Source organism: Pholcus phalangioides, unplaced genomic scaffold, assembly GCF_987345545.1.
Source record: "Pholcus phalangioides strain wild (caught in Gottingen) unplaced genomic scaffold, Ppha-v1.0 ptg000002l_1, whole genome shotgun sequence".
Classification (NCBI taxonomy): Eukaryota; Metazoa; Arthropoda; class Arachnida; order Araneae; family Pholcidae; genus Pholcus; species Pholcus phalangioides.
Window position 1 is genome coordinate 14490352 of NW_028301595.1, and position 27052 is coordinate 14517403.

A 27052-nucleotide genomic window follows, 5' to 3' on the forward strand; every position below is an offset into this window, starting at 1 on the left:
GTTTCTTTCTATTCTGTTCTGTTTTTTTCTATTCTGTTCTGTTTCTATTCCAAATTTAATCATGTGTCTAATTTTTTCAAGAAAATATTTTGTCATTGAGTATTTTAGGGCATATTTTTAGCGCAAAAATATGCGTTTCTAAATGCATATGGTCTTAATTTTTGAGCATATTTTTTAGTTTTACTGCATATCCCCTTTAGTTTCATTGCATATCTTTCTTTTATCTTAGGTTAGACTATACTTCGGTGCTTTTATTATACAGTACATATTTTTTTTTTCAATTTTGTGTCATATTTTTCTTTTTATGCATTTGTTTTTGGTGATGTTTTAGCATAGGGAAACTTTTTTCATTTACGTATATCTTTCTATATGTATACATATGATGTATATAAGAATTTTTAAGGAATATTTTTCATTTCATGCGCATTTCACTATTTTTGAATACATATTTTCACATTTTTTTTTTTTTTTTTTGGCACTTTTAAATGCTTATTTTTTCTCATTTTTGAGTATATTTTTCATTTTTTGTGCCATACTTCGTCATTATTAGATGGATTTGTTTTCATTTTGAGCACATATTTTTGATTTCCATGGTATATCTTGGCATCATTTTTAAAAGTAAAATTTATCTTTATTTTTAGTGCATATTTCAGCGTTTTAGTGCATATTTTGTCACGTTTTTAATCCGACTCTACTAATTACTTACAGAAAAAATTTTGGGAACTAGTTTTTGCTAAGAAGTGGTAGCGGGGCAACTGAGTGCATCGGGCAGTTCACGAATGGCCGACTGGTCAGCAATAGTGACGGTTTTGTATGATATGATTGTACGTGGTTTTTCTCATCTCTTATACTGTCATCTGTGGAGGGTCGTAATCCAGCTTTGTCAAGTTACATAGGTGCCTATTAGAAACACAATTCAATGCTTCCAACTGCAGTATGATTAGAATTTCATTCAATCTTTCATTTTTATCGAAAACATTAATTGAGAAGTTAAGTTCTGGTAAAATTCCCTACTTCGGCCCAGCATTTTGATTGGGCAAAGTAGATCGTATTTTTCAACAATTTCATTGCTGGAAAAATACGATACCTTTGGTAGTTTATTTGTGAGCGCACTTAAAAACATAATTATGCATTGAATAATTATGTTCGTTTTTCAAATGTCTGTCCTATTCCACATTTTTGTTTCCGGACTGGAAAGATGGCGTGTAAATACAATCGTTAGCCTAGAAATCGAAGTTATGCAGACTGTAACAATGGCCACCTTCAAAACTGTTTAGATGCAATTATAGAGATGTGTGTTGAAATAAACCAAAGGCAAACTGCTGATAACTTTAAAGTACCTCGAATCACCATTAAAAACAAACTTAAAAATGCATTTTCTAGATTTTCAATGTATAGAAGTAGCTGTTGTAAGCGAACAATGGTATTCTCAAGATAAATGTTGTGGGCTTTCTTATATATAGAGTTGTTTCGGTTTTTTTTTTTTGTTTTTGATACTAGAGTAGAATCTCGATAATCCGAGGTGAACGGGAACGAGGTTACCTCGGTCTACTGAAACTCGGATAATACACAAAAAAACCCCAAAAAAAAAACAAACAGAAATCTTCTCTTAGTGGGAAGTGCAGGGCATTAGGGTTTACATTCGTACTTACTCTCTACTCTCGCCTGTTTTGTTCTTAATTCAAATGTCTTAGCTCAGTGGTTCTCCAACTCGCTCCCCACTCCCTGTTCCCCGGGCTACCTTATCATTATCACCGTCTATCCGTGGCTCCCCAGAAAAGTCTAGAAAAGTATCACTTCAAACCACACTGAACAGGAACAAATTACAACACCAGTGGCTTCAACACACGGCCCGCGAGATACTTGTGGCGCGTCAGGTTCTTTGCTCGCGTGTGTAGTATAGCTTAGTAACCTCCTTACCAGATCATGGCTCGCCGCTCTGTCTCAAGGGAGAGATATAAGCAGGTGGTCGAAAAAGACCTGGGCCGCCTTGCTGAATAATATCTTAGTGACCCCGCGAGCCTGGCTAAAACGTCAAATGTAGCCTGCGGTGTGTCAACAGTTGAAAACCCCTGTACTACCAACTCCTCGCGATGTCGCTCAGAGGTTGGAGACGCCCCTTGGAGTCGCGACGCGTACTTTGAGAACCACTGGCTGAATTCATTAAGATTAGATGTGCCAAGATCGATGGCCTCTTTATAAGGGAGGCTGACGAGGGCTCTCATGTCCCTGAGGGAGCAATATTAATTGCATTGTAGTTTTTTAGCTCTTGAAATTTACTATATAAGAGACTGTGGAAAATTCTGGTGGCATGGGGGGAGGGGGGCGTACATCGAAGACGCCAACTTAAGGATCAAAGACCCCCCCTTAGAACTAAAATTACTCATATTCATTGGAAGAATCAAACAAAAGAAATACGCAAAGCACTTTGAAAAGGAATTTTGAAAAACATTCTATCACCTCGGATTATATGGAACCTCGATGTTTCAAGACTGGAATTATCAAGACTCTACTATATCTAAGCCCACGGGAACATGGACAGAAAAGTATGTGCCCTGCTGGAGGTAAGTAACTTGGGTTCTTGCTTTCTGAGAGTTTAGTTGGCGATTGGTCAAAAATATGCGTGGAAAAAAAACTGAATGAACACATTCCGATGGACAGATTTTAGTTACGCAATGCAATTCCACCCTTTAAAAAAAAAGAAGAAAATTTCAGAAAATCTGAAAAAATTAGGACAAAATGGAGAAATTTAAAAAACCGTATGAAGACGATTAAAATGATATTAATCTCCCCCCCCCCCCTTTACATACAGACTTTTGGCAACAAATTTTGATGACGTGCTGTTGAACTAGCAGAGATAAATTTCAAAAACTGGTATTGTTCATACATGGAAAATGAACAAAGATAGGAAACCAATGTGGCGGTAAGAGGGAGCAGGTTTCCATTCGTTCTATCTCTCCCACAGCTTCTCTTTCCTAATTTATGTTATACTATATTCTTTCATATCATCAAACCGTAACGAGGGGGAAAAGATAAAAAGATAGTGCTGAGGTAAAGGGAAAGATAAGAAAAACAATTTTCTTTTGTACAGGGTTAACAATGCAGATTCCTGAAGGAACGAGTGGGAAGGATATCTCATGCATTTTCTCAATTCGCACAAGGCCTAATCGAATGAATTATGTGTTTGGTAACCGTTATATATAGGTATAAATGCATTTTATATATTACATAAGTATCATACGTGTTTGGTAACCGTACGTTCTACTCACCAGGAGCAAGAGCAACAACAGAAGCAACAGAAGCAGAAAGATCGGAAGTCTCTACGAAGCCGATGCGGGAAGATTGCGGAATGTCTCCTAAGAAGCAACAGGTGCCGATTGCTGTTGCTTTTGCTGTTCGGTTCGGTGGTGACTTGCGTCGCGTCGCCGCCGCCTCCACCGCCGCTCTTCAGCGATCCAGCCGCTGACAGGGATCTCGCCGGCGACACCTTCCAGGGCCGGCGGCGCGTGGCCGTTGTTGAACCGGACGACGACGAGGACGACGAGTTCGACGAGCAACTTGAACGCTTCTCCTCGCTGTTGTCATCACTCGCAGACTTCGGCGAACTGTTCATCTCGGTCCCTACATCGGACAGCCCCTTTTCAAATGAAGAAACACACCAACATCAAAAATCACGAATTTATCAAGAAAAAATTTCTCTCTTAAAGAATTAATAGGGGAAGGTGGCAATGCCTGTCACGCGTGCTTAAAATATGCCCCTCTGGAGGAGTAAATAGGAACCATAAGCCACTGCAGTTTTGCATATTATGGTTAGATAGATAGATAGATAGAACCGCTCACAACCCCGGACTGATGCAAAGAACCTTACTTCCATCAGTCCGGGGCTGTGAGCCGTTCTATCCATCTGTCTATCCATAATATGCAAAACTGCAGTGGCTTATGGTTCCTTGGAGGGATTTACTCCTCCTATTATGGATAGATTCACGGATTCCGAAAAAGTAGGTCTCATGTCACATTTAAGCATGACAACACACACACACACACACACACACACACACACACACACACACTATAAATATGGGATTTAATGGAATGCTAATTAAAATTTTTATTTTAATAACTACACAAACCCTTCGAATAGAAATGCAATATCTGAGTACTATACGGAAATACGGTATTCAAAAATTATGGTTCAATATGCGAGGGAAGATGCGTCTCGTATGCCTGAATACGGAGGGTGGGGAAGGGGGTAGAGGTGCGCGAGGTACTCATATCAAGGATAAGCAGATCCTTTACGCATTTCTAGAGATACACAACTGGTGGTTAGAATTGCATTAGCATATTATCTATCTAAACCAAGAGTGCCCAGCTTCTCATCAATCAAGGGTACTGATTACTGATTACTTCTCATCACAGTAACCAAAGTAAACATTCCGAAAGTGATTGTTGAGACCCAGGAACCATTATTGCCCGCCAAGTTTTTGCCCATTTCGAGCATTTGCCTAGCTCTGACGAACTTTTTTTAAAAGGAGCCTATCGTTCAAGTCGGGTCCTATTTGGTACATATGCAAAAACTATTTTATTTTGCTGCCTTCGTCTGAGGTGGTTATGTTACGTCGTTTTTAATAAAACTTTACGGATACACCCATCCTTCGGGAACGCTTCGATATCTCTCTGAGATGGGAAGCGGGGTGTATCCGGTCTTCAAAGGTAAAAGGTACATATGCAAAATTCTGCGGAGATCGGTCTAAAATTGTAGATTTATATTGAGAACACAAACACAGAAAATTAATTATATATATATATATATATATATTTCCCCCCCCCCCTTTTTAAGGGGCGCTAATCATTTCGATTCCCCCCCCCCCGAACTTCGAGTTATCCATCTGCCTGTTTCTGCTTCCAAAAATGCTTAATTAAAGCTGTGGAATTTCTTCGATGTACTTTACGGGCCAAAAATTAATTTTAAAAACATCCTAAACTATATGAATTTATGCAGTTGAATATTAAAAGACACAATACGGAGACATTTATTTTCATGCTTGAGAAGATATAAATAAAAAGTTGAAATCAATGTTATTGCATGGATATTCAACTCAAAAGTAGGTTTGGCTAATTACTTCATATTTAATCTCCTGGGCTTCGTATATCTCTCTAAGCGAATTTCAAAATTAAAATTTCACAATTTTTAAAATTATAGATGTGGCGGAAAATGCCACTAAATTTCCGCATTTCTACAGTAAAATCGGCAATTTTCAAAGTGATGCTGATGATAATTATGACGTCTATTCGAAAAGCCTTATTACTGGGAGGATTGAAAAAGTGGCAAACCATTATAAAGGCGTAAACTATTATACATATACTGGTAGCATTAAAGAAGTGGCAAACCATTGTAAAGGCATATGCACGTCTGAAACGTATTGCTAGGGAAGCACGGTAACCAAAGTAAACGTTCCAAAAGTGATTATACAAACAAATACAAATACAACGCCACAACAGGCAAATTGCCCAACGAGGTGGCTGACCCAAGAACATCATGGATCCCAGAGCTACCCTTTGGAGGCCCTATCCACTACTGCTACACCCTGCCCACAACCCCCTCCCCAGAACCCCTAACGAATCGTTACATGCGGGAATGTGCGTGTGCGTGTAGTGAAACCTGACGTGAAGTTTTTGTTTCTCTGTAATGCTTGTTATGTGTAGTGCTGCCATCTGCCACCAGTTTTTCTAACCATGAGTGAAGTGTTATGATTGAATGATTTATCGTTGTAGGACTGTTGCTCTCTGTGGCGAGACTTTTTAACGGGGAGATCGGCTCGCATTTGCGCCTTGAAGTTGGGAACCACAGAAAACCAACTTCAGCCGACCACCACTGTGGGGTTCGAACCCGGATCCTCGCATCGCGAGTCCGTCACTATAACCACCTCGACCACCACAGCGGCTAGTGGATTGTTGAGATCCCCAAAAAAACATTGTTGCCCGACAGCTTTTTTGCCCATTTCCGGCATTTCCCTTTCTCTGATGGACTTTTAAAGGAGCTTATCGTTCAAATCGGGTCTCATTTGGTATATATGCCAAATTTGGTGACAATCAATCTAAAATTGTAGATTTGTATAGAGAACATGTGCATTATAGACACACACAATTTTATATATATAGATACTGGTCACAATACGCGTCGCTGCCAGGGTTTTCTTCAATTACTGAAAAGATTGAAAAAATGGCAAACCATTGTGAAGGAATGAACTGGCAGGATTAATGAAATGACAAACTATTTTAAAGACATGTCTGAATTTAGGAAATTAGGGATTTAGTCATTTTTAGGGAACTGCGGTAACCAAAGTAAACGTTCCGAAAGTGATTGTTGAGGCAAAGAAAAACAATTGTTGCCCGATGGTTTTTCCACCCTTTTCGGGCATTTGCCCAGCTCTGACAAACTTTTAAAGTAGCTTATCGTTCAAGTCGGGTCCCATTTGGTATATATGAAAATTTGGCGACGATCGATCTAAAATTGTAGATTTGTATAGAGAACACACACACACACACACAATCAATTTTATATACATAGAGATAGATTGAAACATCTAATGCGCCTTTTCAATAGAATGGAGCCAAATATCAACGACATGTTTCAAAAATTATTTGAACTTTTGTACATTTGAAGAGCAAGAAAAAGGAAAGAGATTCGCGGTTACGAAGACCTTTGTTTTTCTCCAGAATTAATGTTTGAACTAGATAACGTAAATGAATTGGGAATACAGGAGTAGACAGGGGGGAGGGGGGAAAGCTTATCGTTTCCTTTTAGACAGCGTCTGATGAGAGTCTGACCTACTGATCTAAATTACATTTTTCTTTTACCCCACATTAGGTTGAATTGCTGACCATTCTTCTCTCCAGAAAAATTTGATTTGTTCTTGTCCTTTTTTTATTTTTGTTTTCCTTTCCCGGACTAAATTCAAACCTGTTTGAAAACACGGATACGAAAAGAAGCGGCATCGATCCGTTTATTAAGGATTTGGTTTCCCTTCCTAATTCAGAATTTCGAGGAATAATAAGACTTGGTAATAAGTGACTATCGAGTTTGTTCCAAGTGTGCTCGATTGGGTTGAAGGGAAATTGGGGTGACGAGCAGAGCCACTCTTGGAGGGGGGGGGGGGGGGGTGCAACAAGTGCGGTTGCGCCGGATCCAGTTTTCACGATAATAGAAGTGAAAAAATATGTAAGTATTAAAAAATGCCTAAATTAAACCCCCCCCCCCTTGATCCAAAACCATACAGGGATGAAAAAATATATGTTTACTTCGGGTGACTAAATGCTCTTTTTTATCCTGGTTGTGGGATAAAATAACATAGGATCCTAAATCAAATAAGGGGGGCCTCTTATATAATTAAAGGCTTTAACCAATTTTTAAATTTTTTCTTTCATTAATTCTGAATTTTCAACATTTCTAAAATTTTTCCTCTTTCATCGGTTCTGGAATTTTCCCTTTCATAAATTCTGGAATTTTTTCCTTCATCGATTCCGGAATTTTTTCCTTCATCGATTCCGGAATTTTTTCCTTCATCGATTCCGGAATTTTTACCATTCATCAATTCTGTTTCCCCCCCCCCTTCATCGATTCTGTATTTCCCACCCCCTTTCATCGATTCTGGATTTTTCCCCCTTTCATCGATTATGGAATTTTTCCTTCCATAAATCCTCTGGAATGTTTTTTTCATGTAATTCCGGAACTTTTTCCTTTCATCGATTCCTCAGTTTTTCCTTTCATTACTTCTGAATTTACATAGTTGATGGTATTATTTTTTTCATTAATTTAAAAACTAATGAAAATCTGAATTTCTAAGAAAAGTTTTAACTCATGGTGCCACATTCTGGAACATCTCCTAGGCTGGGATCTTTGACGGGCCCAAAGACTAGACTTTTCACGGGTCTCCTCCACATTGAATTTATGGCGTGAAAAAACAAAAAATAATGAGAACTGGCCCTTAGGCTGGAGCCCCACCCTTGGGGGGGGGGAAACATGTGTGTGTGTGTGTGAGGTCACTCCAATACTTACACACTCTCTACGTTACTCCAACACTTACACACACTCTATAGGCCACTCTCAATCACTTACCGACCTGGCTCCCTCTCACTCTCTGGGGAATTCTTTCAATCACTCTCTGACCTGGCACTTCATGCTCTAGGCCACTTTTCTGCTACCTCTTGAACAATTTTTATATCACTCCTTTGGTCACTCACGTGCTTGCACACTCTCTGCGCTCCTCCCATGCTCACGCACTCTTTTGGTCACTCACATACTTGCACACTCTCTAGGCCTCCCATGCTTATTCACTCCCTAGGTGACTCTTTTAGTAGTTCACTGATCTAGCCCCTCACTCTCTGAATCACTGTTGCAATCACTGATATGTCTTTCGCTCTATAGGCAGAGGCGGATTTATGTTTTACCGCCTTTTTTCTCCGGGGCTATGTAATAAGGGCTGTCCCGTGAGGCGCTGAGGTCATTGTTCAAGCAGAACCGGGAGTGAGCCCGCTTTGCTACCCTATTAATTACAATAGTTTGCAATCGCTGCGTACTGCCCATTTTATTGAATTCTTTCCAAAATTATCTTTTCAATTATTGTCATTAGCATTTTTATATTTATTTTGGCTTCCTTCATCCAACCATTAAAACCATTTTAAAATAAGAAATTTTGCATTTGCTCATGAGGGAACTTCCACTAAGAATATTTTTCTCGGATTCATTTCAGTTCAATCACGTACGTTAGTTAATTTTTATCGGGTCAATTGGAAACCAACTGGAGACAGATAATTTCAATTATCTTTCAAACTTTAATCATTTTTAATCATTTTTGAACTTAATAATTTTTAATCATCTCAGTCTATTTTCATTTGAATTAGGTGTAGGGTTTAGAAGTGTTAACTTCGATATTGCCAATGCAACATGAGAATTCGAAAGCAAATGTGAGAAAAGAAATCCTATTGTTATCGCTATCTCATTATTTTGAATGCTAACATCAAAAAACATTGTTATTACTTATACCAGCTATTTCTTGGATTTAATCCAAGTTTAGTTTTTTTCATCTCTTTCCGAATGCAGTTTTTATCCCTATTCAAACTTATAATTCTGGTAAAAGTCCTTATCCTTGAATGAATGTGAATAGCTTGTGGGCATACATGAGGGAACTCCTTCGTAAGTGTCTCTTTCAGCTCTCTATTAACAACTTTTTGGTGGTCGGATGCCTCATGCTCACCATGGAGAGATTTAAAAACTCTTTCGAAGCTATCAACCGTTCTTCTCCATGTCTCGACCAAAGTCGATCCACCAAAGAATAAAGTAATGTATTTATCCAATGAGTCAAATACGAGCGTACTCACAGTTCACTTGATCGAGCCTCTTAAATCTGGACACCCATATTTTGCGAGTTTCTGGGTATTTAGGAAAAGTATGGTAACTTGAATCCCAAGTATTTTTGTCTTTCGAGTTCCTGCACGTTGAGATCGCTCGTATTTGCTTATCACTCATTTTCACGAGAATCACGAAAAAAAGTATAAAACAGAACGTTAAGAGAGAGAGAGATCACTCACTTGAAACAGTGAACTAAAATTTAAAATAATCCTCCTCAATACAGTACATACGTCTCTTCGCACTGAGGTGGTCTACTACAAAGCGCTTGAGCAGTGACGTCACGCAGTGGCTCCGAGACCACGCTCATCTGAGCCAAAGCTGCGAGGGCTTTTACAAAGAGATGTGGAAAAGCCCTTACTATTATATATATATATATATATATATATATACATACACATATACATATATAGCCCTGTCCCCTTCCTACTCTAATTTTCTTGACCATTAATTCCTCATATTTGTCGCTCCTCCGAATTGGCCGCCCTGGGCCATATCACACTTAGCCCTCCTCGTGTGAATACGTTTCTGTGTAGTTACACGACCTCCAAAGGATGGATTGATAATCATCAAAATGATTGGTTATCAGAAGTATATATCGGCAAACCTAGACCGCGGGATCTTAGCCTTTGGGTCATGACCCATTGGGGCCTCAGATGCTCCTGAGAATACCCGCATTAACCGGCATGCCAAAACAGCGAGGGGGACCAGCATATCGGCAATACCCGTATTTTCCGGCATGCCTAAAAATTCGAGTCACAGAGAGAGAGATTCTGAAGAATTCTTCAATATCTTTCTTCCAAAAAATCATTGACTTCTATTGGCTAAATGCATACAGTGATATTTCTTTAAACCTATCTTTCCTCGGCATGCGCCCTCTATCTCCAAAAATTCAAACTTATCTTTGTACCAGAAGAAAAAAAAACCTTTCGTAAAAATAACTTTTTCATAAAACCTGCATTCAAATATACCAGTTTTTCTAATTTTTATGAATTTTTAAATTATTAACGAATTTATGGGACATTCTATATTATAGTAGAGCAGGGATCAGACACAGTGGACCACAAATCGAAATTTCCCAATCAGAAGAATTCTGAATCCTGTGGGGGGCCACCAACTCATGTGTTACCTTAATTAAAGGGGTCAATGGGTCCCCCGTTAAACAAGGACAAAAATAATGAGACTTTTACCTATTCTGAAATTATTTTTCTTATTAATTATCAATTTTGATCAGTTCTGAAATAATTTTTCACTAACTCTGAAATTTTTTTGATTGATTACTCATTAAATTAATTAACACTGAGATTAATTCTAATCTTTGATTATTTATTTCGGTAATTCGGAAAAAAAAAATTCTATCTCAATAATATCTCATGGCATCAATTCTTTCAATAATTATGCAATTATTATTTTATTGATTGTAAAATAATTTCCATCAAAGATTAAGAAATTATTTCTCCTACTGATTTACAAGGTATTTTTTGCATCAGTTGTGAAATTATTTGTTTTCGAAAATTTAAAAATAATTTCTTTCAGTAATTCTGAGTTTTCATAAATTCTCGCGCATTATTTCTTTCATTTTATCTAGAATTATTTCTTTGTTTTATTCTAGAATTATTTCTTTCTTTTATTCTAGAATTACTTCTTGCTTTTATTCTAGAATTACTTCTTGCTTTTATTCTAGAATTATTTCATTCTTTTATTCTAGAATTATTTCTCTCTTTCATTCTAGAATTATTTCTTTCTTTTATTCTAGAATTATTTCATTCTTTTATTCTAGAATTATTTCATTCTTTTATTCTAGAATTATTTCTTTTATTCTAGAAATATTACTTTCATTAACTCTGGAATTATTTCTCTCTTTTATTCTAGAATTATTTCATTCTTTTATTCTAGAATTATTTCTCTCTTTTATTCTAGAATTATTTCTTTTATTCTAGAATTATTTCTTTTACTCTAGAATTATTTCATTCATTTATTCTAGAATTATTTATTTCTTTTATTTTACAATTATTTCTTTCTTTTTTTCTAGAATTACTTCTTACTTTTACTCTAGAATTATTTCATTCTTTTATTCTATAATTATTTCTCTCTTTAATTCTAGAATTATTTCTTTCTTTTATTCTAGAATTACTTCTTACTTTTATTCTAGAATTACTTCTTACTTTTATTCTAGAATTATTTCATTCTTCTATTCTAGAATTATTTCATTCTTTTATTCTAGAATTATTTCATTCTTTTATTCTAGAATTATTTCATTCTTTTATTCTAGAATTATTTCATTCTTTTATTCTAGAATTATTTCTCTCTTTTATTCTAGAATTATTTCTTTTACTCTAGAATTATTTCATTCTTTTATTCTAGAATTATTTCTCTCTTTTATTCTAGAATTATTTCATTCTTTTACTCTAGAATTATTTCATTCTCTTATTCTATAATTATTTCTCTCTTTAATTCTAGAATTATTTCTTTTACTCTAGAATTATTTCATTCTTTTATTCTAGAATTATTTCTTTCATTTATTCTAGAATTATATCATTCTTTTATTCTAGAATTACTTCTTACTTTTATTCTAGAATTATTTCATTCTTTTATTCTAGAATTATTTCATTCTTTTATTCTAGAATTATTTCTTTCTTTTATTCTAGAAATATTACTTTCATTAACTCTGGAATTATTTGTCTCTTTTATGCTAGAATTATTTCTTTTACTCTAGAATTATTTCATTCTTTTATTCTAGAATTATTTCTCTCTTTTATTCTAGAATTATTTCTTTTACTCTAGAATTATTTCTTTTACTCTAGAATTATTTCATTCTTTTATTCTAGAATTATTTCATTCTTTTATTCTAGAATTATTTCATTCTTTTATTCTAGAATTATTTCATTCTTTTATTCTAGAATTATTTCATTCTTTTATTCTAGAATTATTTCATTCTTTTATTCTAGAATTATTTCTCTCTTTTATTCTAGAATTATTTCATTCTTTTATTCTAGAATTATTTCTCTCTTTTATTCTAGAATTATTTCTTTTACTCTAGAATTATTTCATTCTTTTATTCTAGAATTACATCATTCTTTTATTCTAGAATTATATCATTCTTTTATTCTAGAATTACTTCTTACTTTTATTCTAGAATTATTTCATTCTTTTATTCTAGAATAATTTCATTCTTTTATTCTAGAATAATTTCATTATTTTATTCTAGAATTATTTCTTTCTTTTATTCTAGAAATATTACTTTCATTAACTCTGGAATTATTTGTCTCTTTTATTCTAGAATTATTTCGTTCTTTTATTCTAGAATTATTTCATTCTTTTATGCTAGAATTATTTCTTTTACTCTAGAATTATTTCATTCTTTTATTCTAGAATTATTTCATTCTTTTATTCTAGAATTATTTCTCTCTTTTATTCTAGAATTATTTCTTTTACTCTAGAATTATTTCATTCTTTTATTCTAGAATTATTTCATTCTTTTATTCTAGAATTATTTCATTCTTTTATTCTAGAATTATTTCTCTCTTTTATTCTAGAATTATTTCTTTTACTCTAGAATTATTTCATTCTTTTATTCTAGAATTATTTCTCTCTTTTATTCTAGAATTATTTCTTTTACTCTAGAATTATTTCATTCTTTTATTCTAGAATTATTTCATTCTTTTATTCTAGAATTATTTCTCTCTTTTATTCTAGAATTATTTCTTTTACTCTAGAATTATTTCATTCTTTTATTCTAGAATTATTTCATTCTTTTATTCTAGAATTATTTCTCTCTTTTATTCTAGAATTATTTCTTTTACTCTAGAATTATTTCTCTCTTTAATTCTAGAATTATTTCTTTTACTCTAGAATTATTTCATTCTTTTATTCTAGAATTATTTCTCTCTTTTATTCTAGAATTATTTCTTTTACTCTAGAATTATTTCTCTCTTTAATTCTAGAATTATTTCTTTTACTCTAGAATTATTTCATTCATTTATTCTAGAATTATTTCTTTTACTCTAGAATTATTTCATTCTTTTATTCTAGAATTATTTCTCTCTTTTATTCTAGAATTATTTCTTTTACTCTAAAATTATTTCATTCTTTTATTCTAGAATTATTTCTTTCATTTATTCTAGAATTATTACTTTCATTAACTCTGGAATTATTTGTCTCTTTTATTCTAGAATTATTTCGTTCTTTTATTCTAGAATTATTTCATTCTTTTATGCTAGAATTATTTCTTTTACTCTAGAATTATTTCATTCTTTTATTCTAGAATTATTTCATTCTTTTATTCTAGAATTATTTCTCTCTTTTATTCTAGAATTATTTCTTTTACTCTAGAATTATTTCATTCTTTTATTCTAGAATTATTTCATTCTTTTATTCTAGAATTATTTCATTCTTTTATTCTAGAATTATTTCTCTCTTTTATTCTAGAATTATTTCTTTTACTCTAGAATTATTTCATTCTTTTATTCTAGAATTATTTCTCTCTTTTATTCTAGAATTATTTCTTTTACTCTAGAATTATTTCATTCTTTTATTCTAGAATTATTTCATTCTTTTATTCTAGAATTATTTCTCTCTTTTATTCTAGAATTATTTCTTTTACTCTAGAATTATTTCATTCTTTTATTCTAGAATTATTTCATTCTTTTATTCTAGAATTATTTCTCTCTTTTATTCTAGAATTATTTCTTTTACTCTAGAATTATTTCTCTCTTTAATTCTAGAATTATTTCTTTTACTCTAGAATTATTTCATTCTTTTATTCTAGAATTATTTCTCTCTTTTATTCTAGAATTATTTCTTTTACTCTAGAATTATTTCTCTCTTTAATTCTAGAATTATTTCTTTTACTCTAGAATTATTTCATTCATTTATTCTAGAATTATTTCTTTTACTCTAGAATTATTTCATTCTTTTATTCTAGAATTATTTCTCTCTTTTATTCTAGAATTATTTCTTTTACTCTAAAATTATTTCATTCTTTTATTCTAGAATTATTTCTTTCATTTATTCTAGAATTATTTCTTTCATTTATTATAGAATTATTTATTTCTTTTATTCTACAATTATTTCTTACTTTTATTCTAGAATTACTTCTTACTTTTATTCTAGAATTATTTCATTCTTTTATTCTAGAATTATTTCATTCTTTTGTTCTAGAATTATTTCATTCTTTTATTCTAGAATTATTTCATTCTTTTATTCTAGAATTATTTCTTTTATTCGAGAATTATTTCATTCTTTTATTCTGGAATTATTTCTTTCATTTATTCTAGAATTATTTCTTTCATTTATTCTAGAATTATTTCTTTCTTTTATTCTAGAATTACTTCTTACTTTTACTCTAGAATTATTTCATTCTTTTATTCTAGAATTATTTCTCTCTTTCATTCTAGAATTATCTCTTTCTTTTATTCTAGAATTATTTCTTTCTTTTATTCTGGAATTACTTCTTACTTTTATTCTAGAATTATTTCTCTCTTTTATTCTAGAATTATTTCTTTTACTCTAGAATTATTTCATTCTTTTATTCTAGAATTATTTCTTTCATTTATTCTAGAATTATTTCTTTTACTCTAGAATTATTTCATTCTTTTATTCTAGAATTATTTCTTTCATTTATTCTAGAATTATTTATTTCTTTTATTCTAGAATTATTTCATTCTTTTATTCTATAATTATTTCTCTCTTTAATTCTAGAATTATTTCTTTCTTTTATTCTAGAATTACTTCTTATTTTTATTCTAGAATTATTTCACTCTTTTATTCTAGAATTATTTCTCTCTTTTATTCTAGAATTATTTCTCTTATTCTATAATTATTTCATTCTTTTATTCTAGAATTATTTCTTTTATTTATTCTAGAATTATTTCTTTCTTTTATTCTAGAATTATTTCTTTCTTTTATCCTAGAATTACTTCTTACTTTTACTCTAGAATTATTTCTCTCTTTTATTCTAGAATTATTTCTTTTACTCTAAAATTATTTCATTCTTTTATTCTAGAATTATTTCTCTCTTTTATTCTAGAATTATTTCTCTCTTTTATTCTAGAATTATTTCTTTTACTCTAGAATTATTTCTCTCTTTAATTCTAGAATTATTTCTTTTACTCTAGAATTATTTCATTCTTTTATTCTAGAATTATTTCTCTCTTTTATTCTAGAATTATTTCTTTCATTTATTCTTGAATTATTTCTTTCATTTATTCTTGAATTATTTCTTTCATTTATTCTAGAATTATTTATTTCTTTTATTCTACAATTATTTCTTACTTTTATTCTAGAATTACTTCTTACTTTTAATCTAGAATTATTTCATTCTTTTATTCTATAATTATTTCTCTCTTTAATTCTAGAATAATTTCTTTCTTTTATTCTAGAATTACTTCTTACTTTTATTCTAGAATTATTTCATTCTTTTATTCTAGAATTATTTCTCTCTTTAATTCTAGAATTATTTCACTCTTTTATTCTAGAATTATTTCATTCTTTTATTCTAGAATTATTTCTTTCATTTATTCTAGAATTATTTCATTCTTTTATTCTAGAATTATTTCTTTCTTTTATCCTAGAATTACTTCTTACTTTTACTCTAGAATTATTTCTCTCTTTTATTCTAGAATTATTTCTTTTACTCTAAAATTATTTCATTCTTTTATTCTAGAATTATTTCTCTCTTTAATTCTAGAATAATTTCTTTCTTTTATTCTATAATTACTTCTTACTTTTATTCTAGAATTATTTCTCTCTTTAATTCTAGAATAATTTCTTTCTTTTATTCTATAATTACTTCTTACTTTTATTCTAGAATTATTTCTTTTATTCTAGAATTATTTCATTCTTTTATTCTAGAATTTTTCATTCTTTTATTCTAGAATTATTTCATTCTTTTATTCTAGAATTATTTCGTTCTTTTATTCTAGAATTTTTCATTCTTTTATTCTAGAATTATTTTATTCTATTATTCTAGAATTATTTCTCTCTTTTATTCTAGAATTATTTCTCTCTTTTATTCTAGAATTATTTCTCTCTTTTATTCTAGAATTATTTCTTTTATTCTAGAATTATTTCATTCTTTTATTCTAGAATTATTTCATTCTTTTATTCTAGAATTATTTCTTTCATTTATTCTAGAATTATTTCTTTCTTTTATTCTAGAATTATTTCTTTCTTTTATTCTAGAATTACTTTATTCTAGAAATATTACTTTCATTAACTCTGGAATTATTTGTCTCTTTTATTCTAGAATTATTTCGTTCTTTTATTCTAGAATTATTTCGTTCTTTTATTCTAGAATTATTTCTTTCTTTTATGAAGGCTTATAACAATTAGGCTTGTGCAGTTTAAAAGATAATGTTTCCGAGAGAAGACCTGATATGATTTACCGTATTCCTACATTTAGGAAAGAAAATTTTCGCAAACTGTTTTATTATTTAGCTCCGAAGTTGTATAATTCACTACCACAAGAAATACAAAATATACACACATGCGCGGCATTTAAAAAATCATTATTCAAATTATTAATTTCAATAGACGATATAGACTCTTATTTTGAACTTTAGAAGGAGCAATAAAATTTATTCACTTGAATTGTACGACTTTAATTATGTATATTTTTGAATTAAAAAATTATTGTTGTTGTTTGTGTTGTCTGTGTATGTGAGAGTTTCATTTTTTTCATATATTTTTTATCTAATGTTTTGTTTATTTTCCATTTCTCGTCATGCATAAAGAACTTTTAGAACTTTTTCTAGAATTATTTCTTTTATTCTAGAATTATTTCATTCTTTTATTCTAGAATTTTTCATTCTTTTATTCTAGAATTATTTCATTCTTTTATTCTAGAATTATTTCGTTCTTTTATTCTAGAATTTTTCATTCTTTTATTCTAGAATTATTTTATTCTATTATTCTAGAATTATTTCTCTCTTTTATTCTAGAATTATTTCTTTTATTCTAGAATTATTTCATTCTTTTATTCTAGAATTATTTCTTTCATTTATTCTAGAATTATTTCTTTCTTTTATTCTGGAATTATTTCTTTCTTTTATTCTAGAATTAATTCTTACTTTTACTCTGGAATTATTTCATTCTTTTATTCTAGAATTATTTCTCTCTTTCATTCTAGAATTATTTCTTTCTTTTATTCTAGAATTATTTCTTTTACTCTAGACTTATTTCATTCTTTTATTCTAGAATTATTTCTTTTACTCTAGACTTATTTCATTCTTTTACTCTAGAATTATTTCTTTTACTCTAGAATTATTTCATTCTTTTATTCTAGAATTATTTCTTTCATTTATTCTAGAATTATTTCTTTTACTCTAGAATTATTTCATTCTTTTATTCTAGAATTATTTCTTTCATTTATTCTAGAATTATTTCTTTCTTTTATTCTACAATTATTTTTTTCTTTTATTCTAGAATTAATTCTTACTTTTACTCTGGAATTATTTCATTCTTTTATTCTAGAATTATTTCTCTCTTTCATTCTAGAATTATTTCTTTCTTTTATTTTGGAATTACTTCTTACTTTCATTCTAGAATTATTTCATTCTTTTATTCTAGAATTATTTCTTTTACTCTAGACTTATTTCATTCTTTTATTCTAGAATTATTTCTTTTACTCTAGACTTATTTCATTCTTTTATTCTAGAATTATTTCTCTCTTTTATTCTAGAATTATTTCTTTTACTCTAGAATTATTTCTTTTACTCTAGAATTATTTCATTCTTTTATTCTAGAATTATTTCTTTCATTTATTCTAGAATTATTTCATTCTTTTATTCTAGAATAATTTCTTTCTTTTATTCTATAATTACTTCTTACTTTTATTCTAGAATTATTTCTTTTATTCTAGAATTATTTCATTCTTTTATTCTAGAATTTTTCATTCTTTTATTCTAGAATTATTTCATTCTTTTATTCTAGAATTATTTCGTTCTTTTATTCTAGAATTTTTCATTCTTTTATTCTAGAATTATTTTATTCTATTATTCTAGAATTATTTCTCTCTTTTATTCTAGAATTATTTCTTTTATTCTAGAATTATTTCTTTTATTCTAGAATTATTTCATTCTTTTATTCTAGAATTATTTCTTTCATTTATTCTAGAATTATTTCTTTCTTTTATTCTAGAATTATTTCTTTCTTTTATTCTAGAATTAATTCTTACTTTTACTCTGGAATTATTTCATTCTTTTATTCTAGAATTATTTCTCTCTTTCATTCTAGAATTATTTCTTTCTTTTATTCTAGAATTATTTCTTTCTTTTATTTTGGAATTACTTCTTACTTTCATTCTAGAATTATTTCATTCTTTTATTCTAGAATTATTTCTTTTACTCTAGAATTATTTCTTTTACTCTAGAATTATTTCATTCTTTTATTCTAGAATTATTTCTTTCATTTATTCTAGAATTATTTCTTTTACTCTAGAATTATTTCATTCTTTTATTCTAGAATTATTTCTTTCATTTATTCTAGAATTATTTCTTTCTTTTATTCTACAATTATTTCTTTCTTTTATTCTAGAATTACTTCTTACTTTTACTCTAGAATTACTTCTTACTTTTATTCTAGAATTATTTCATTCTTTTATTCTAGAATTATTTCTCTCTTTTATTCTAGAATTATTTCTTTTATTCTATAATTATATCATTCTTTTATTCTAGAATTATTTCTTTCATTTATTCTAGAATTATTTCTTTCTTTTATTCTAGAATTACTTCTTACTTTTATTCTAGAATTATTTCATTCTTTTATTCTAGAATTATTTCATTCTTTTATTCTAGAATTATTTCTTTCTTTTATTCTTGAATTACTTCTTACTTTTAGTCTAGAATTATTTCATTCTTTTATTCTAGAATTACTTCTTACTTTTATTCTAGAATTTTTCATTCTTTTATTCTAGAATTATTTTATTCTATTATTCTAGAATTATTTCTCTCTTTTATTCTAGAATTATTTCTTTTATTCTAGAATTATTTCATTCTTTTATTCTAGAATTATTTCTTTCATTTATTCTAGAATTATTTCTTTCTTTTATTCTGGAATTATTTCTTTCTTTTATTCTAGAATTAATTCTTACTTTTACTCTGGAATTATTTCATTCTTTTATTCTAGAATTATTTCTCTCTTTCATTCTAGAATTATTTCTTTCTTTTATTCTAGAATTATTTCTTTTACTCTAGACTTATTTCATTCTTTTATTCTAGAATTATTTCTTTTACTCTAGACTTATTTCATTCTTTTACTCTAGAATTATTTCTTTTACTCTAGAATTATTTCATTCTTTTATTCTAGAATTATTTCTTTCATTTATTCTAGAATTATTTCTTTTACTCTAGAATTATTTCATTCTTTTATTCTAGAATTATTTCTTTCATTTATTCTAGAATTATTTCTTTCTTTTATTCTACAATTATTTTTTTCTTTTATTCTAGAATTAATTCTTACTTTTACTCTGGAATTATTTCATTCTTTTATTCTAGAATTATTTCTCTCTTTCATTCTAGAATTATTTCTTTCTTTTATTTTGGAATTACTTCTTACTTTCATTCTAGAATTATTTCATTCTTTTATTCTAGAATTATTTCTTTTACTCTAGACTTATTTCATTCTTTTATTCTAGAATTATTTCTTTTACTCTAGACTTATTTCATTCTTTTATTCTAGAATTATTTCTCTCTTTTATTCTAGAATTATTTCTTTTACTCTAGAATTATTTCTTTTACTCTAGAATTATTTCATTCTTTTATTCTAGAATTATTTCTTTCATTTATTCTAGAATTATTTCATTCTTTTATTCTAGAATAATTTCTTTCTTTTATTCTATAATTACTTCTTACTTTTATTCTAGAATTATTTCTTTTATTCTAGAATTATTTCATTCTTTTATTCTAGAATTTTTCATTCTTTTATTCTAGAATTATTTCATTCTTTTATTCTAGAATTATTTCGTTCTTTTATTCTAGAATTTTTCATTCTTTTATTCTAGAATTATTTTATTCTATTATTCTAGAATTATTTCTCTCTTTTATTCTAGAATTATTTCTTTTATTCTAGAATTATTTCTTTTATTCTAGAATTATTTCATTCTTTTATTCTAGAATTATTTCTTTCATTTATTCTAGAATTATTTCTTTCTTTTATTCTAGAATTATTTCTTTCTTTTATTCTAGAATTAATTCTTACTTTTACTCTGGAATTATTTCATTCTTTTATTCTAGAATTATTTCTCTCTTTCATTCTAGAATTATTTCTTTCTTTTATTCTAGAATTATTTCTTTCTTTTATTTTGGAATTACTTCTTACTTTCATTCTAGAATTATTTCATTCTTTTATTCTAGAATTATTTCTTTTACTCTAGAATTATTTCTTTTACTCTAGAATTATTTCATTCTTTTATTCTAGAATTATTTCTTTCATTTATTCTAGAATTATTTCTTTTACTCTAGAATTATTTCATTCTTTTATTCTAGAATTATTTCTTTCATTTATTCTAGAATTATTTCTTTCTTTTATTCTACAATTATTTCTTTCTTTTATTCTAGAATTACTTCTTACTTTTACTCTAGAATTACTTCTTACTTTTATTCTAGAATTATTTCATTCTTTTATTCTAGAATTATTTCATTCTTTTATTCTAGAATTATTTCTCTCTTTTATTCTAGAATTATTTCTTTTATTCTATAATTATATCATTCTTTTATTCTAGAATTATTTCTTTCATTTATTCTAGAATTATTTCTTTCTTTTATTCTAGAATTACTTCTTACTTTTATTCTAGAATTATTTCATTCTTTTATTCTAGAATTATTTCATTCTTTTATTCTAGAATTATTTCTTTCTTTTATTCTTGAATTACTTCTTACTTTTAGTCTAGAATTATTTCATTCTTTTATTCTAGAATTACTTCTTACTTTTATTCTAGAATTATTTCATTCTTTTATTCTAGAATTATTTCTTTCTTTTATGAAGGCTTATAACAATTAGGCTTGTGCAGTTTAAAAGATAATGTTTCCGAGAGAAGACCTGATATGATTTACCGTATTCCTACATTTAGGAAAGAAAATTTTCGCAAACTGTTTTATTATTTAGCTCCGAAGTTGTATAATTCACTACCACTAGAAATACAAAATATACACACATGCGCGGCATTTAAAAAATCATTATTCAAATTATTAATTTCAATAGACGATATAGACTCTTATTTTGAACTTTAGAAGGAGCAATAAAATTTATTCACTTGAATTGTACGACTTTAATTATGTATATTTTTGAATTAAAAAATTATTGTTGTTGTTTGTGTTGTCTGTGTATGTGAGAGTTTCATTTATTTCATATATTTTTTATCGAATGTTTTGTTTATTTTCCATTTCTCGTCATGCATAAAGAACTTTGTCTTTTTTGTGTTGTGTGTGTATGTTTTTCGTTCTTGATTTTTTATCTTTACGGTTTTTTTTTCTTATTTGACATTGATAATTTTGTCTCGTTTATGTTGTATATGTGTCTTTTTTTTAATGTTTCTGTTCATGTCGTATGTTTCATATATTTTATTCATTAATTGTCATTTAAATTTTCAATCATCCGTACAGGCATCACAGCCTCTGGATGATAAATATGTTTTAAAAAAACTAATCTAGATCTCTGTATGTTGAAAATGAATGAAGTTGATTTGATTTTATTCTAGATAATTTTAAATATTTTTCATCAATTCCGAAATTATTTCTTTCATAAATTCCGAAATTATTTCTTTCATAAATTCCGAAATTATTTCTTACATTTATTCAAGAATTAATCATTTTCAACCATTTTCTGAAAATGATCGGGGTTCCACGACAAAAAGCTCCGAGGGCCAAATGTGGCTCAAGGGTCATGCGTTGAAGACCCCACGTACTAGGGGATAATTATGAAATACACCACACATTGTATAATACGTAAGTTAGAAGTTTAGTAAGTTTACCTCTAATATTTTTTTTTACCTTTTTACCGGTAGTGAAATTATTTTTTCCGATTTACACTGGTCCGGAAAATTGGTACTATATATACACTGAAGAGCCAAAAAAAATGGTTCACCTGCCTAATATCGTGTAGGGCCCCCGCGAACCAGCAGAAGTGCCGCAACATGACGTGGCATGGACTCGACTAATGTCTGAAGCAGTGCTGGAGGTAATTGACACCATGAATCCTGCAGGGCTGTCCATAAATCCGTAGGAGTAAGAGGGTGTGGAGATCTCTTCTGAACAGCACGTTGCAAGGCATCCCAGATATGTTCAATAATGTTCATGTCTGGGGATTTAGGTGGGCAGCAGAAGTGTCTAAAGTCAGAAGAGTGTTCCTGGAGCCACTTTGTAGCAATTCTGGACGTGTGGGGTGTCGCATTGTCCGGCTGAAATTGTCCAAGTCCGTCGGAATGCACAATGGACATGAATGGGTGCAGGTGATCAGACAGGATGCTTACGTACCTATCACCTGTCAGAGTCGTATCTAGACGTATCAGGGGTCCCATATCACGCCAACTGCACACGCCCCATACCATCACAGAGCCTCCACCAGCTTGAACAGTCCCCTGTTGACATGTAGGGTCCATGGATTCACGAGGTTGTCTCCATACCCGTACACGTCCATCAGCTCGAAGCAACTGGAACCGAGACTCGTCAGACCAGGCAACGTGTTTCTAGTCCTCAACAGTCCAATGTCGGTGTTGTCGGGCCCAGGCGAGGCGTAAAGCTTTGTGCCATGCAGTCATCAAGGGTACACGAGTGGGCCTTCGTCTCCGAAAGCCCATATCGATGATGTTTCGCACGCAGACACTTGTTGATGGCCCAGCATTAAAATATGCAGCAATTTGCGGAAGGGTTGCACGTCTGTCACGTTTAATGGTTCTCGTCAGTCGTCGTTAGTCCCGTTCTTGCATGATCTTTTTCCGGCCGCAGCGATGTCGTAGATTTAATTTTTTACCGGATTCCCGATATTCACGGTACACTCGTGAAATGGTCGTACGTGAAAATCCAAATTTCATCGCTACCTCGGAGATGCTATGTCCCATCTCTCGTGCGCCGACTATAATACCACGTTCAAACTCACTTAAATCTCGATAACCTGCCATTGTAGCAGCAGTAACCGATCTAACAACTATGCCAGACACTTGTTGCGTTATATAGGCGTTGCCGACCGCAGCGCCGTACTCTGATTGGTTCCATATCTCTTTATTTGCATACGCATGCCTGTACCAGTTTTTTTGGCTCTTCAGTTTATATATGGTATACTAAGTCTGTTCTTTTTTGCTACTCAGTGTACAAGGACGTTCTAATTTGTTTAATAATGGTACTAAAGCCATTTAAGAAATGTACAGGGTGGGTAAAAAATTCGTAAAAACTTTAAAAATGAATAAAAACCGGAAAAATAACCGATTTTTAACCGACCTACTGATTTTTCGGGGAAAAGTAAAATAAAATTCAAACACATATTGCATATCAATTTTAAAAAATAAAAAAAAACCAGTTTTAACGAATATCGTTATAGTGCAAATCTCGATTTAACGAAATTTTCAATCAACCAGATAAGTTTGCATAGGAACACTGAAAAAAACCTGGAATTCCTTTATAACGAAATTTCGTTATAATGAAGTGATTATAACGAACACCGTCTCTCGTTGTTCGTTATAACGGGATTCGACTGTATTTTCTACAATCACCTCCGTTGCTAATCAAAGCAAAAATGCAATTTCGAATGGTTCCAATCAAATCAGTGAGAGTGTCACAAGAGGCATCATTTCAAGCATGTGATATGGCGGCTTTTACATGCTCGATGGAATAACATTGCCTCCTAATATACTGATCTGTAAAAAAAGACCCCCCCCCGCTATTTCCCCTGGGGGGGGGGCTCTTTCCCCTGACCTCAACCCCATGGAAAGGGGTTGAGGTCAGGGGAAAGAGCCGGCCATTAAAGAACATTGATGTTTTTTTGCTTGACCCTGTGCTTTGTGTACGCTGACCCAGAGCAGTAACAAGGTATTTTGCCGCCCCCACCACTTAAAAATGCGATAATTTTTATAAAGGCGTTCTCTGTTCCTACCTATAAAAAACTGCCACCACCTAAAATTTTCAGCCCGGGATAGTTGCCCCCCTGTAGTTCCGGTCCTGACCTGACACATGAATTGGCGCATTGTCTTGCTGGACAATATGCAATCTTCGCCACAAAGAACTTCTTTATATATATATATGTTACTGCCAAAGCCCGAAGTTCACCACTTCGCGAATTGATCCGGCCAATGTCCAAAATTCCTTGCCGGCTTTGGCCGGCCCTTATATGTCGATCCCTATACATCCCTATATATATATATATATATATATGGATCGCTAAGATATCGATATTCAGTTCCTTTGATCGTTAGGGTTGCCGTAGCTAAATATAATAATTATGGTTAGCTATGGCTAAATATTAAAAATTATCATAATTATTACAAAAAATACGCCAATGAGGTGATGACCGTAATCATAGGAATCGATATAGGGATATATAAGGATGGGTGTATAGGGCCGTATAAAGCCCGACGAAAGCCCGAACTTCGGATATTGGGCGGGGCAAAACTTGGCTGGCCAGTTCACGAAGTGGCCAACTTCGGGCTTTGGCAGTATAACATATATATATATATATGTATATGTGTGTGTGTGTATATATACATATATATACCATGTTGCTATTACAAAAGTTCTTCATAGCTTTTTGAGTTCATCCATGAGAGTTTGAAAATTACATTATAGTCTTTCCTTGGGCAGAAAATGCTCCCAAACCAACACTGAACCATCACCCATATATATGAAAGCTCATTAATTGCTGCGTTGCAGACCTCAAATCATGCCAATATGAATATACCACGATATTGAATTTCTTTTCATCGGAGAACATTACAGAATACTGATGAGTCCAAGACATGGTACGTTTTGCGAGAATCACATGATCTCCTATATTTGTGTTCCCAAGTTAATGGGGGTTTTTTACTTCATTTCCCCGAATTTGATTTTACTTGCAGAACTTAAAACTCTTTAAACTGTTCACTGTGAGCACTGCAGTTGTAAGGCGGATTTTATATTTCTGGATGACAATTTTGCTCCCATACTGCTAGAGCGCAAACATTACGCTTTGATCGGGAAGACAAACATGTGGGTTGCGTCTCTATATCATTTTTTTACAGTTACATATTTCCACGGTTTAAAACATTTGTGACGTGGCATATCGAGAACGTCCAATTTTATTTGCTATATAAGTTTTTTTAGGTCCGGATTACACTATAAAAGTCTTGTAAAAGCTCTTTGATAAAATTTGAAAAATTCAACCAATAGGATCACCGGTTGCATTTGCTCGAATGTAACCGATGCGCTTATTGGTTTTATAAAAGATCCTTTATCAAACTTATATAGTGTAATATCGGCCTTAGAAACGCCGGTGCCATGCAATAGCCAAATTTCATGAATTTCATTTTCTTGCAGCTCTGTGTAATTTTTTCTACTGATGAAGTAGTTGCAAATAGGGAATATTTTTATTCGTTTGTTATTCGGTGCCGTAAGAAAATGATTTGCAAAAAGTAACACAGTGCTGTTACGCTACTGTAAAATAGTGGAAATGAAAAAGAAAATGTCTTATATTTCTGTTCTTCTATAATTTCTTACTAAAATTCATAAAATATTAAGATATCCAAAACTACTTCTCAAAGGTCACTCACTCACTCACAATTGTAAACAACATGGCCGATGCATGTACTTAAGTTTCATTATTATGGAAATATTCTGACCGTTTTTCTTTTCGTGAATATTCGTGGCGTCTTATAATTATGACTCGCACTGTATTACACAATTTAACTTATTTTCGGATAATAATTGCAAATGGTTTTGATAATTATTCCATCAATCGTTCGAAAGAAAAACACGTTTCTAATAATGCTTTGTGATTATTGATTATAAAAATACCTTACGAAATATTTTAAAATAATTGATATTTTTTAAAATAATTAATAATATTTATATCAAAAAAAAATCTCTCATTATTTCAATGAGTTCTTACGGAAAAACTAAACATTTTAATGAGCGAAAAAAAAATTGTTGTTGTCTTTTCATTTCGTTAAATGAACGGATTTTCATTTTTTTAAACGAAATTATCATACTATAATTGTTTTTAAAATTTTCAAAAAAAATTTAATATCTAATTTAAAAAAAGTATTTCATTATAATTTCAAAATTTCACTAGATAATGTTTCATTACAATGAGTTTCCCGTCATTTCAATCACTTATTCGTAATTAATTATTTTACCCTCCCTTTAAAATATAATTTATCTTCATAATAATCGCTATAATATTAATAAAGAATACTTAAATATCTTCTAAGAATGAAACATGCGTTTAATTGCGTGATTATTAATCATATTACAATTTTAATAATTTTGTAATACTTCTAATATTTGCCAATGTATTTTATAATTTTTTTAAAGGACTTTTACTAATGTAATTTTATGATAGTGACCTTCAATCAGTATCAATAACAAATATTTAATCGAATTACATTAAAATCGAAAATAAATTATAAAAACATCAATATTCTCAATTATATTTCATATTTGAAGAACTAAATGTTCAAATTTGAAA

General features: G+C 30.2%; 1 protein-coding gene across 1 annotated transcript in view; it reads right to left on the minus strand.

The window, feature by feature from the left end:
* The window catches only part of LOC149089446 (uncharacterized), a 52397-nt gene that overhangs the window by 17621 nt on the left and 7724 nt on the right, over positions 1–27052 (minus strand). Inside the window, exon 2 of the mRNA XM_089238565.1 lies at positions 3270–3637. Within this exon, the coding sequence (XP_089094691.1) occupies positions 3270–3637 (368 nt within the window). The remainder of the gene's footprint in view (positions 1–3269; positions 3638–27052) is intronic.